Source organism: Cyanistes caeruleus, chromosome Z (genome assembly GCF_971803275.1).
Source record: "Cyanistes caeruleus chromosome Z, bCyaCae1.hap1.1, whole genome shotgun sequence".
Classification (NCBI taxonomy): Eukaryota; Metazoa; Chordata; class Aves; order Passeriformes; family Paridae; genus Cyanistes; species Cyanistes caeruleus.
The window spans coordinates 81165166-81178779 of NC_141732.1; the positions used below are offsets into that span (position 1 = coordinate 81165166).

The window sequence follows — 13614 nt, forward strand, 5'->3', positions numbered from 1 at the left end:
AGATTTTGGGGAATTTTACCTCAGGAATTCCAGGATTTTCTTGGATTTGGGGATAAAAAAGGAAAAAATCCAGAATTTTGGGGTTAAATATTGAAAAATTCTGAATTTTTACCTTAAAAAATGAGAAAAAAAATCCAATTTTCCCTTTAAAAAATGGGAAAAATTCCAAATTTTTTTTAAAAAAATGGGAAAAAATTGGGATTTTTGGGAATTTTACCTCAGGAATTCCAGGATTTTCTTGGATTTTGAGATAAAAAAGGGGAAATTCCAGAATTTGGGGCTTAAAAACATGAAAATTCTGGATTTTTACCTTAAAAAATGGGAAAAATTTGGATTTTTCCCCTGAAAAATGGTGAAAAATCGAATTTTTTGTGAATTTTACCTCAGAAATTCCAGAATTTTCCAGGATTTGGGGAGAAAAAAAGGAAAAATCCAGAATTTGAGGCTTAAAAATGGAAAATTCTGAAATTTTTGCCTCAAAAAATGGAAAAATATCAAAATTTTCCAAAAAAATTGGGATTTTTGGGAATTTTACCTCAGAAATTCCAAGATTTTCTTGGATTTTGAGATAAAAAAGGGGAAATTCCAGAATTTTGTGCATAAAAATTGAAATATTCTGAATTTTTACCTTAAAAAATGAGAAAAAAATCCAATTTTCCCTTTAAAAAATGGGGAAAAATCCAAATTTTTCCTAAAAAAATGGGAAAAAATTGGGATTTTTGGGAATTTTACCTCAGGAATTCCAGGATTTTCTAGAATTTGGGATAAAAAAGGAAAAAAAACAGAATTTTGGGCTTAAAAATTGAAAAATTCTGAATTTTTACCTTAAAAAATGGAAAAAAAAATCAGAATTTTTCCTAAAAAAATGGGAAAAAATTGGGATTTTGGGGAATTTTACCTCAGGAATTCCAGGATTTTCTTGGATTTGGGGATAAAAAAAGGAAAAATCCAGAATTTTGGCCTTAAAAATGGGAAAAATTCAAATTTTGCCTTTAAAAAATGGGGAAAAATCCAAATTTTTCCTAAAAAAATGGGAAAAAATTGAGATTTTTGGGAATTTTACCTCAGGAATTCCAGAATTTTCCAGGATTTTGGGATAAAAAAGGAAAAATTCCAGAATTTTGGGCTTAAAAATTGAAAAATTCTGGAATTTTTACCTTAAAAAATGGGAAAAATCCAAATTTTTCCTAAAAAAATGGGAAAAAATTGGGATTTTTGGCAATTTTACCTCAGGAATTCCAGAATTTTCCAGGATTTGGGGATAAAAAAAGGAAAAATCCAGAATTTTGGGCTTAAATTGTGAAAATTCCGGAATTTTTACCTTAAAAAATGGGAAAAATTTGGATTTTTTCTCTTAAAAAATGGGGAAAAAACAAATTTTTTAAAATTTTGCCTCAGGAATTCCAGGATTTCCCAAAATTTTGGGATAATAAAGGAAAAATCCAGAATTTTGGGCTTAAAAATGTGAAAAAACTGAATTTTTTACCTTAAAAAATGGGAAAAAATCCAAATTTTTCCTAAAAAAATGGGGAAAAATCAGAATTTTGGGGAATTTTACCTCAGGAATTCCAGGATTTTCTTGGATTTGGGGATAAAAAAGGGGAAAAATCCAGAATTTTGGGCTTAAAAATGTGAAAAATCTGAATTTTTTACCTTAAAAAATGAGAAAAAATTCAAATTTTCCCTTTAAATAATGGGAAAAATTCCATATTTTTTGTAAAAAAATGGGAAAAATTTGAGATTTTGGGGAATTTTACCTCAGGAATTCCAGGATTTTCTTGGATTTGGGGATAAAAAAGGGAAAAATCCAGAATTTTGGGTTTAAAAATTGAAATATTCTGAATTTTTACCTTAAAAAATGAGAAAAAAATCCAATTTTCCCTTTAAAAAATGGGGAAAAATCCAAATTTTTCCCTAAAAAAATGGGAAAAAATTGGGATTTTGGGGAATTTTACCTCAGGAATTCCAGAATTTTCCAGGATTTTGGGATAAAAAAAGGAAAAATCCAGAATTTTGGCCTTAAAAATGGAAAATTCTGGATTTTTTGCCTCAAAAAATGGAAAAATATCAGAATTTTCCTTAAAAATTGGGATTTTTGGGAATTTTACCTCAGGAATTCCAAGATTTTCTTGGATTTGGGATAAAAAAGGGAAAAATCCAGAATTTTGGGCTTAAAAATGGGAAAAATTCAAATTTTGCCTTTAAAAAATGGGGAAAAATCCAAATTTTTCCTAAAAAAATGGGAAAAAATTGGGATTTTTGGCAATTTTACCTCAGAAATTCCAAGATTTTCTTGGATTTTGGGATAAAAAAAGGAAAAATCCAGAATTTTGGGCTCAAAAATGTGAAAAATTCTGGATTTTTACCTTAAAAATGGGAAAAATTTGGATTTTTCCCCTGAAAAATGATGAAAAATCAGAATTTTGGGGAATTTTACCTCAGGAATTCCAGGATTTTCCAGGATTTGGGGATAAAAAAGGGGAAATTCCAGAATTTTGGGCTCAAAAATGTGAAAAATCTGAATTTTTTACCTTAAAAAATGAGAAAAAATTCAAATTTTCCCTTTAAATAATGGGAAAAATTCAATATTTTTTGTAAAAAAATAGGAAAAAATCAGAATTTTTGGGAATTTTACCTCAGGAATTCCAGAATTTTCCAGGATTTTGGGATAAAAAAGGAAAAATCCAGAATTTTGGACTTAAAAATTGAAAAAATTCTGGATTTTTACCTTAAAAAATGGGAAAAATTTGGATTTTTTCTCTTAAAAAATGGGGAAAAATCAAATTTTTTAAAATTTTACCTCAGGAATTCCAGGATTTCCCAAAATTTTGTGATAATAAAGGAAAAATCCAGAATTTTAGGCTTAAAAATTTGAAAAAATCTGAAATTTTTACCTTAAAAAATGGGAAAAATTTGGATTTTTTCCATGAAAAATCAGAATTTTGGGGAATTTTACCTCAGGAATTCCAAGATTTTCTTGGATTTTGAGATAAAAAAGGGAAAAATCCAGAATTTTGGCCTTAAAAATGGGAAAAATTCAAATTTTCCCTTTAAAAAATGGGGAAAAATCCAAATTTTTCCTAAAAAAATGGGAAAAAATTGGGATTTTTGGCAATTTTACCTCAGGAATTCCAGAATTTTCCAGGATTTGGGGATAAAAAAAGGAAAAATCCAGAATTTTGGGCTTAAATTGTGAAAATTCCAGAATTTTTACCTTAAAAAATGGGAAAAAACTCCAAATTTTTCCTAAAAAAATGGGATTTTTGGCAATTTTACCTCAGGAATTCCAGAATTTTCCAGGATTTTCTTGGATTTTGGGATAAAAAAGGGGAAATTCCTGAATTTTGTGTTTAAAAATGAGAAAATTCTGGAATTTTTACCTTAAAAAATGAGAAAAAAATCCAATTTTCCCTTTAAAAAATGGGGAAAAATCCAAATTTTTCCTAAAAGAATGGGAAAAAATTGGGATTTTTGGCAATTTTACCTCAGGAATTCCAAGGTTTTCTTGGATTTGGGATAAAAAAGGGGAAATTCCAGAATTTGGGGCTTAAAAACATGAAAATTCTGGATTTTTACCTTAAAAAATGAGAAAAAAATCCAATTTTCCCTTTAAAAAATGGGGAAAAATCCAAATTTTCCCTAAAAAAATGGGAAAAAATTGGGATTTTGGGGAATTTTACCTCAGGAATTCCAAGGTTTTCTTGGATTTGGGATAAAAAATGGGAAAAATCCAGAATTTTGGGCTTAAATTGTGAAAATTCCGGAATTTTTACCTTAAAAATGGGAAAAATTTGGATTTTTCCCCTGAAAAATGGTGAAAAATCAGAATTTTGGGGAATTTTACCTCAGGAATTCCAGAATTTTCCAGGATTTTGGGATAAAAAAAGGAAAAATCCAGAATTTGAGGCTTAAAAATGGAAAATTCTGAAATTTTTGCCTCAAAAAATGGAAAAATATCAAAATTTTCCAAAAAAATTGGGATTTTGGGGAATTTTACCTCAGGAATTCCAGAATTTTCTTGAATTTGGGATAAAAAAAGGAAAAATCCAGAATTTGAGGCTTAAAAACGTGAAAATTCTGAATTTTTACCTTAAAAAATGAGAAAAAAATCCAATTTTCCCTTTAAAAAATGGGGAAAAATCCAAATTTTCCCTTAAAAAATGGTGAAAAATCAGAATTTTGGGGAATTTTACCTCAGCAATTCCAGAATTTTCTTGGATTTGGGGATAAAAAAGGGGAAATTCCTGAATTTGGGGCTTAAAAACATGAAAATTCTGGATTTTTTACCTTAAAAAATGAGAAAAAATTCAAATTTTCCCTTTAAATAATGGGAAAAATTCAATATTTTTTGTAAAAAAATAGGAAAAAATCAGAATTTTTGGGAATTTTACCTCAGGAATTCCAGGATTTTCCAGGATTTGGGGATAAAAAAAAAATCCAGAATTTTGGGCTTAAAAATTGAAAAATTCTCGAATTTTTACCTTAAAAAATGGGAAAAAACTCCAAATTTTTCCTAAAAAAATGGGATTTTTGGCAATTTTACCTCAGGAATTCCAGAATTTTCCAGGATTTTCTTGGATTTGGGGATAAAAAAGGAAAAATTCCTGAATTTTGTGTTTAAAAATGAGAAAATTCTGGAATTTTTACCTTAAAAAATGGAAAAAAATCCAATTTTCCCTTTAAAAAATGGGGAAAAATCCAAATTTTCCCTTAAAAAATGGTGAAAAATCAGAATTTTGGGGAATTTTACCTCAGGAATTCCAGAATTTTCCAGGATTTTGGGATAAAAAAGGGAAAAATCCAGAATTTTTGGCTTAAAAATTTGAAAAAATCTGAAATTTTTACCTTAAAAAATGGGAAAAATTTGGATTTTTTCTCTTAAAAAATGGGGAAAAATCAAATTTTTTAAAATTTTACCTCAGGAATTCCAGAATTTCCCAAAATTTTGGGATAATAAAGGAAAAATCCTGAATTTTGTGTTTAAAAATGTGAAAAATCTGAATTTTTTACCTTAAAAAATGAGAAAAAATTCAAATTTTCCCTTTAAATAATGGGAAAAATTCAATATTTTTTGTAAAAAAATAGGAAAAAATCAGAATTTTTGGGAATTTTACCTCAGGAATTCCAGAATTTTCCAGGATTTTGGGATAAAAAAGGAAAAATTCCAGAATTTTGGGCTTAAAAATTGAAAAATTCTGAATTTTTACCTTAAAAATGGGAAAAAATCCAAATTTTTCCAAAAAAAATGGGAAAAAATTGGGAATTTTGGGAATTTTACCTCAGGAATTCCAGAATTTTCCAGGATTTTGGGATAAAAAAAGGAAAAATCCAGAATTTTGGGCTTAAATATTGAAAAATTCTGAATTTTTACCTGAAAAAATGGGAAAAATATCAAAATTTTCCAAAAAAATTGGGATTTTGGGGAATTTTACCTCAGGAATTCCAGGATTTTCTTGGATTTTGGGATAAAAAAGGGAAAAATCCAGAATTTTGGGCTTAAAAACGTGAAAATTCTGAATTTTTTACCTTAAAAAATGAGAAAAATTTCAAATTTTCCCTTTAAATAATGGGAAAAATTCAATATTTTTTGTAAAAAAATAGGAAAAAATCAGAATTTTTGGGAATTTTACCTCAGGAATTCCAGGATTTTCCAGGATTTGGGGATAAAAAAAAGAAAAATCCAGAATTTTGGGCTTAAAAATGTGAAAAATCTGAATTTTTTACCTTAAAAAATGGGAAAAATTTGGATTTTTTCCATGAAAAATCAGAATTTTGGGGAAATTTACCTCAGGAATTCCAAGGTTTTCTTGGATTTGGGATAAAAAAGGGGAAATTCCAGAATTTTGGGCTTAAAAATGGGAAAAAATTCAAATTTTCCCTTTAAAAAATGGGGAAAAATCCAAATTTTTCCTAAAAAAATGGGAAAAAATTGAGATTTTTGGGAATTTTACCTCAGGAATTCCAGGATTTTCCAGGATTTTGGGATAAAAAAGGGGAAATTCCAGAATTTTGTGCATAAAAATTGAAATATTCTGAATTTTTACCTTAAAAAATGGAAAAAAATCCAATTTTCCATTTAAAAAATGGGGAAAAATCCAAATTTTCCCTTAAAAATGGTGAAAAATCAGAATTTTGGGGAATTTTACCTCAGGAATTCCAGGATTTTCTTGGATTTGGGGATAAAAAAAGGAAAAATCCAGAATTTTGGGCTCAAAAATGGAAAATTCTGGAATTTTTACCTTAAAAAATTGAGAAAAAATTCAAATTTTCCCTTTAAATAATGGGAAAAATTCAATATTTTTTGTAAAAAAATAGGAAAAAATCAGAATTTTTGGGAATTTTACCTCAGGAATTCCAGAATTTTCCAGGATTTTCTTGGATTTTGGGATAAAAAAGGGAAAAATCCAGAATTTTGGGCTTAAAAATGTGAAAAATCTGAATTTTTTACCTTAAAAAATGGGAAAAAAATCCAAATTTTTCCTAAAAAATTCAGATTTTTGGCAATTTTACCTCAGGAATTCCAGAATTTTCTCTTTCCCTCATGGAATTTTCTTTTCCCAGCCGTTGTCAGCGCCATTCCCGTTCCAACCTTGGAGAGTTCTCAATATCCAGGGATTTTACCTTCTCCCACCGGATTCCCGAATTTCCCTCTCAGGCCTCTGCCCTTCCCCAGCCTCGTCGGAAGAGGTGGGTGAAATTCCCAAATTTTTCTTGGAATTTTGGTTTTTTTGGGGATGTGGGAAAAATTTGGGTTTTTTTGGGAATTTTTTTAGAATTTTTTGGGATTTTTTATCCCAAAATTCGGGTTTAAAATTGGATTTTTTAGGAATTTTTAGGGATTTTTTTTCAGAATTTTTTTGGAATTTTTATCCCAAAATTTGGGTTTAAAATTGGATTTTTTGGGAATTTTTTAGGGATTTTTTTCCACAAAATTTGGGTTAAAAATGAGGATTTTTTGGGAATTTTTTGGGAATTTTCTTAGAATTTTTGGGGAATTTTTTCCACAAAATTTGGGTTTAAAATTGGATTTTTTGGGAATTTTTTGGGAATTTTTTGGGGTTTTTTAATCTAAATATTTGGGTTTAAAATTGGATTTTTTGGGATTTTTTGGGGAATTTTTTGGGAATTTTTATCCCAAAATTTGGGCTTAAAATCGGATTTTTTGGGGATTTTTTTCAGATTTTCTTGGGATTTTTTATCCCAAAATTTGGGTTTAAAATTGGATTTTTTGGGGATTTTTTGGGAATTTTTTCCACAAAATTTGGGTTTAAATTTCTGATTTTTGGGGCTTTTTATTCCCAAATTTTGGGGGTTTTTATGGAATTTTTTTGGAATTTTTTTGCCCAAAATTTGGGTTTAAAATTGGATTTTTTTGGAATTTTAAGGATTTTTTTTGGAATTTTTTTGGGGCTTTTTTCCACAAAATTCGGGCTTAAAATCGGATTTTTTGGGGATTTTTTGGGAATTTTTTGGGAATTTTTTCCACAAAATTTGGGTTTAAAATTGGATTTTTTGGGGATTTTTTGGGAATTTTTTTGGAATTTTTTGGGATTTTTTATCCCAAAATTTGGGTTTAAAATTGGATTTTTTGGGGATTTTTTTCAGATTTTTTGGGGAATTTTTTCCACAAAATTCGGGTTTAAAATGCGGATTTTTTAGGAATTTTTTTTAGAATTTTTAGGGATTTTTTATCCCAAAATTTGGGTTTAAAATTGGATTTTTTGGGGATTTTTTGGGAATTTTTTCCACAAAATTTGGGTTTAAAATGAGGATTTTTTTGGAATTTTTTTGGAATTTTCTTAGAATTTTTGGGGAATTTTTTCCACAAAATTTGGGTTTTAAATTGTATTTCTTGGGATTTTTTTTCAGATTTTCTTGGGAATTTTTTCCACAAAATTTGGGTTTAAAATCGGATTTTTTGGGAATTTTTTGGGATTTTTTTGCCCAAAATTTGGGCTTAAAATTGGATTTTTTGGGGGATTTTTTGGGATTTTTTTTTGAATTTTTAGGGAATTTTTTCCACAAAATTTGGGTTTAAAATTGGATTTTTTGGGGATTTTTTTCCACAAAATTTGGGTTTAAAATTGGATTTTTAAGGATTTTTTTTAGCATTTTTTGGGATTTTTTTCCACAGAATTTGGGTTTAAAATTGGATTTTTTGGGAATTTTTTTCAGATTTTTTGGGGAATTTTTTCCACAAAATTTGGGCTTAAAATTGGATTTTTTGGGGATTTTTTGGGAATTTTTTTGGAATTTTTCCCACAAAATTTGGGTTAAAAATGAGGATTTTTGGGAATTTTTAGGGATTTTTTTTAGCATTTTTTGAGAATTTTTTCCACAGAATTTGCGTTTAAAATTGGATTTTTTAGGAATTTTTTTCAAATTTTCTTGGGAATTTTAATTCCAAAATTTGGGCTTAAAATTGGATTTTTTGGGGATTTTTTTCAGATTTTTTTGGGAATTTTTTCCACAAAATTCGGGCTTAAAATTGGATTTTTTGGGGATTTTTTGGGAATTTTTTGGGAATTTTTTCTCCAATTTTTGGGTTTAATATTGGATTTTTTGGGGATTTTTTGGGAATTTTTTCCCCAATTTTTGGGTTTAAAATTGGATTTTTTTGGAATTTTTAGGGATTTTTTTTTGGAATTTTTTGGGAATTTTTTCCCCAAAATTTGGGTTTAAAATCGGATTTTTTTGGGATTTTTTGGGAATTTTTTTCCCAAAATTTGGGTTTAAAATCGGATTTTTTGGTGATTTTTTGGGATTTTTTGGGATTTTTTTCCACAGAATTTGGGTTTAAAATTGGATTTTTTGGGGGATTTTTTGGGAATTTTTTCCACAAAATTTGGGTTTAAAATGGGAATTTTTTAGGAATTTTCAGGAATTTTCCAGGATTTTTTTTCCCAAAATTTGGGTTAAAAATGAGAAATTTTATTGGAATTTTTAGAGAATTTTTCCCCAAATTTTGGATTTAAAATTTGGAAATTTTGTGGAATTTTTTTTTATTTTTATCCAAAAATTTGGGGTTAAAATGGGAATTTTTCCATAATTTTTTGGAATTTTTATCCAAAAATTTGGATTGAAAATGAGAATTTTTTAAGGAATTTTCTTGAATTGCTTTTTAAATTTTTCCAGAAATTTTGGGATTTTTAATTTCCCTAAAATTGGGGAATTTTCTCCAAAATTTGAGAGAATTTGAGGCAGAATTGGGAATTCCCAAATTTCCCTCTGAGGCCTCTGCCCTTCCCCAGCCTCGTCGGAAGAGGTGGGTGAAATTCCCAAATTTTTCTTGGAATTTTGGGGTTTTTTTGGGATTTTTTTGGGAAAAAAAATTGGAGAAAATTTGGGGTTTTTTGGGAATTTTTTTAGAATTTTTTTGGGATTTTTTATCCCAAAATTTGGGCTTAAAATTGGATTTTTTGGGATTTTTTTCCACAGAATTTGGGCTTAAAATTGGATTTTTTGGGATTTTTTGGGGAATTTTTTGGGAATTTTTATCCCTAAATTTGGGATTAAAATTGGATTTTTTAGGAATTTTTTTCAGATTTTCTTGGGAATTTTTATTCCAAAATTTGGGTTTAAAATTGGATTTTTTGGGAATTTTTTGGGAATTTTTTTAGCATTTTTTGGGATTTTTTATCCCAAAATTTGGGTTTAAAATCTGATTTTTGGGGATTTTTTTTCCCAAATTTTGGGGGTTTTTATTGAATTTTTTGGGAATTTTTTGCCCAATTTTTGGGTTTAAAATTGAATTTTTTTGGAATTTTTAGGGATTTTTTTTTAGAATTTTTTGGGATTTTTTTCCACAAAATTTGGGTTTAAAATTGGATTTTTTGGGGGACTTTTTGGGAATTTTTTTGGAATTTTTTGGGATTTTTTTCCACAAAATTTGGGCTTAAAATTGGATTTTTTGGGAATTTATTGGGAATTTTCTTAGAATTTTTGGGGAATTTTTTCCACAAAATTTGGGTTTAAAATTGGATTTTTTGGGAATTTTTTTCAGATTTTTTGGGGAATTTTTTCCACAAAATTCGGGCTTAAAATTGGATTTTTTGGGGATTTTTTGGGAATTTTTATCCCAAAATTTGGGCTTAAAATTGGATTTTTTAGGAATTTTTAGGGGTTTTTTTTAGAATTTTCTGCGATTTTTTTATCCCAAAATTTGGGTTTAAAATTGGATTTTTTGGGGGACTTTTTGGTAATTTTTTTGGACTTTTTTGGGATTTTTTTCCACAAAATTTGGGCTTAAAATTGGATTTTTTGGGGATTTTTTGGTAATTTTTTCCCCAATTTTTGGGTTTAAAATTGGATTTTTTGGGGGATTTTTAGGGATTTTTTTTCAGAATTTTTTGGGACTTTTTATCCCAAAATTTGGGTTTAAAATTGGATTTTTTGGGAATTTTTTGGGATTTTTTATCCCAAAATTTGGGTTTAAAATTGGATTTTTTTGGGATTTTTAGGGAATTTTTTCCACAAAATTTGGGTTTAAAATCTGATTTTTTTGGGGCTTTTTTCCACAAAATTCGGGCTTAAAATTGAATTTTTTGGGGATTTTTTGGGGATTTTTTGGGATTTTTTTCCACAAAATTTGGGTTTAAAATCTGAATTTTTTGGGAATTTTTTTTCCACAAAATTTGGGTTTAAAATTGGATTTTTTGGGAATTTTTTTTCAGATTTTTTTGGGATTTTTTTCCACAAAATTTGGGTTTAAAATCGGATTTTTTGCGATTTTTTTCCACAGAATTTGGGGGTTTTTTTGGAATTTTTGGGGAATTTTTTCTCCAATTTTTGGGTTTAAAATTGGATTTTTTGGGGATTTTTTCGGAATTTTTTCCACAAAATTTGGGTTTAAAATCGGATTTTTTTGGAATTTTTAGGGATTTTTTTATCCCAAAATTTGGATTTAAAATTGGATTTTTTGTAAATTTTTTTCAGAATTTTTTGGAATTTTTTCCCCAAAATTTGGGTTTAAAATGAGGATTTTTGGGGGATTTTTTGGGGATTTTTTTGGTATTTTTTCCACAAAATTTGGGTTAAAAATGAGGATTTTTGGGGAATTTTTTCAGAATTTTTTGGGATTTTTTTATCCCAAAATTTCGGTTTAAAACTGGATTTTTTTGGGGATTTTTTGGGAATTTTTTCCCCAAATTTTGGGTTTAAAATTTGGAAATTTTGTGGAATTATTTTTTTATTTTTATCCAAAAACTTGAGGTTAAAATGAGAATTTTTTAAGGAATTTAAAATTTTAAAATTTTAAAATTACAAAATTTTCACAAAAACTCAATAAAATTTCACCCAAAATTACGAATTCCTTCAATTTCCACTTCCAAATCTAAAAAAAAACCCCAATTTTTTCCCAAAAATTGATCTTTTTTTCCCAAAAATTGATTTTTTTTCCCAAAAACTGATTTTTTTTCCCAAAAATTTATAGTTTCTTCCCAAAAATCCAATTTTTTTTCCCAAAAATCCAATTTTTTTTCCCAAAAATCCATTTTTTTCCCCAAAAATCCATTTTTTTTCCCAAAAATGGATTTTTTTTCCCCAATAATCGATTTTTTTTCCCAAAAATCCAATTTTTTTCCCCAAAAATTGATATTTTTCCCCAAAAATTGATTTTTTTTCCCAAAAACTGATTTTTTTTCCCCAAAAATTGATATTTTTCCCCAAAAATCCAATTTTTTTCCCAAAAATTGATTTTTTCCCCAAAAATCCAATTTTTTTTCCCAAAAATCCAATTCTTTTCCCAAAAATTGATATTTTTTCCCAAAAAATTTATTTTTTTCCCAAAATTTGCTTTTTTTTTCCCAAAAATTGATTTTTTTTCCCCAAAAGTCCAATTTTTTTCCCAAAAATGGATTTTATTTCCCCAAAAATCCAATTTTTTTTCCCCAAAATTTGATTTTCTTTCCTAAAAATCAATTTTTTTCCCCAAAAATCCAATTTTTTTCCCAAAATTGATTTTTTTTCCCAAAAATCCAATTTTTTTTCCCAAAAATACAATTTTTTACCCAAAATTTGATTTTTTTCCCCAAAAATTGATTTTTTTCCCAAAAACTGATGTTTTTTCCCCAAAAATCCAATTTTTTTCCCCAAAAACTGATTTTTTTTTCCCAAAAACTGATTTTTTTCCCAAAAATTGATTTTTTTTCCCAAAAACTGATTTTTTTTCCCAAAAATTTATAGTTTCTTCCCAAAAATCCAATTTTTTTTCCCAAAAATCCAATTTTTTTCCCCAAAAATCCAATTTTTTCCCCAAAAATCCAATTTTTTTTCCCCAAAAATCCAATTCTTTTCCAAAAAATTGATATTTTTTCCCAAAAAATTAATTTTTTTCCCAAAATCTGATTTTTTTCCCAAAAATTAATTGGTTTTTTCCCAAAAATCCAATTTTTTTCCCCAAAAATTGATTTTTTTTCCCAAAAATTGATTTTTTTTCCCAAAAATGGATTTTATTTCCCCAAAAATCCAAATTTTTTTTCCCAAAAATTGCTTTTTTTTCCCAAAAATTGATTTTTTTCCCCAAAAATCCAATTTTTTCCCCAAAAATCAATTTTTTTCCCCAAAATTTGATTTTTTTTCCCCAAAAATTAATTTTTTTCCCTAAAAATCCAATTTTTTTCCCCAAAATTGATTTTTTTCCCCAAAAATTGATTTTTTTTTTTCAAAAATTGATTTTTTTTCCCCAAAAATCCAAATTTTTTTTCCCAAAAATTGCTTTTTTTTCCCAAAAATTGCTTTTTTTTCCCAAAAATTGATTTTTTTCCCCAAAAATCAAATTTTTTTTCCAAAAATCGATTTTTTTCCCCAAAAATCTAATTTTTTTTCCCAAAAACTGATTTTTTTCCCCAAAAACCGATTTTCTCCCCCCCAAAATCAATTTTTTTCCCCAAAAATCCAATTTTTTTCCCCAAAAACTGATATTTTTTCCCCAAAAATTGAAATTTTTTCCCCAAAAATCCAATTTTTTTCCCCAAAAATTGAAATTTTTTCCCCAAAAATCCAATTTTTTTCCCTAAAAATCCAATTTTTTTCCCAAAAATCCAATTTTTTTCCCCCAAAAATCCAATTTTTTCCCCAAAAATCCATTTTTTCCCAAAAATCCAATTTTTTTTCCCAAAAATGGATTTTATTTCCCCAAAAATCCAATTTTTTTCCCCAAAATCCAAATTTTTCCCAAAAACTGATTTTTTTTCCCAAAAATTGAAATTTTTTCCCCAAAAATCCAATTTTTTTCCCCAAAAATCCAATTTCTTTCCCAAAAATCAATTTTTTTTTTCCACAAAACCGATTTTTTTCCCCAAAAATCCGATATTTTTCCCCAAAAATCCAATTTTTTTTCCCAAAAATCGATTTTTTTCCCAAAAATCAATTTTTTTCCCCAAAAATTGATTTTTTTTTCCCAAAAACTGATTTTTTTTCCCCAAAAATTGAAATTTTTCCCCCAAAAATCCAACTTTTTTTCCCCAAAAATCCAATTTTTTCCCCAAAAATCCAATTTTTTTCCCAAAAATCGATTTTTTTCCCAAAAATTCATTTTTTTCCCCCAAAAATCAATTTTTTTTTTCCACAAAACCGATTTTTTTCCCCAAAAATCCAATTTTTTTCCCCAAAATT

At 27.4% G+C, this 13614-nt stretch overlaps 1 protein-coding gene across 1 annotated transcript in view; it reads left to right on the top strand.

Moving 5' to 3' along the window:
• The window catches only part of DCC (DCC netrin 1 receptor), a 58499-nt gene that overhangs the window by 34104 nt on the left and 10781 nt on the right, over positions 1 to 13614 (top strand). The window contains exon 10 of the mRNA XM_086867433.1: positions 6562 to 6687. Within this exon, the coding sequence (XP_086723559.1) occupies positions 6562 to 6687 (126 nt within the window). The remainder of the gene's footprint in view (positions 1 to 6561; positions 6688 to 13614) is intronic.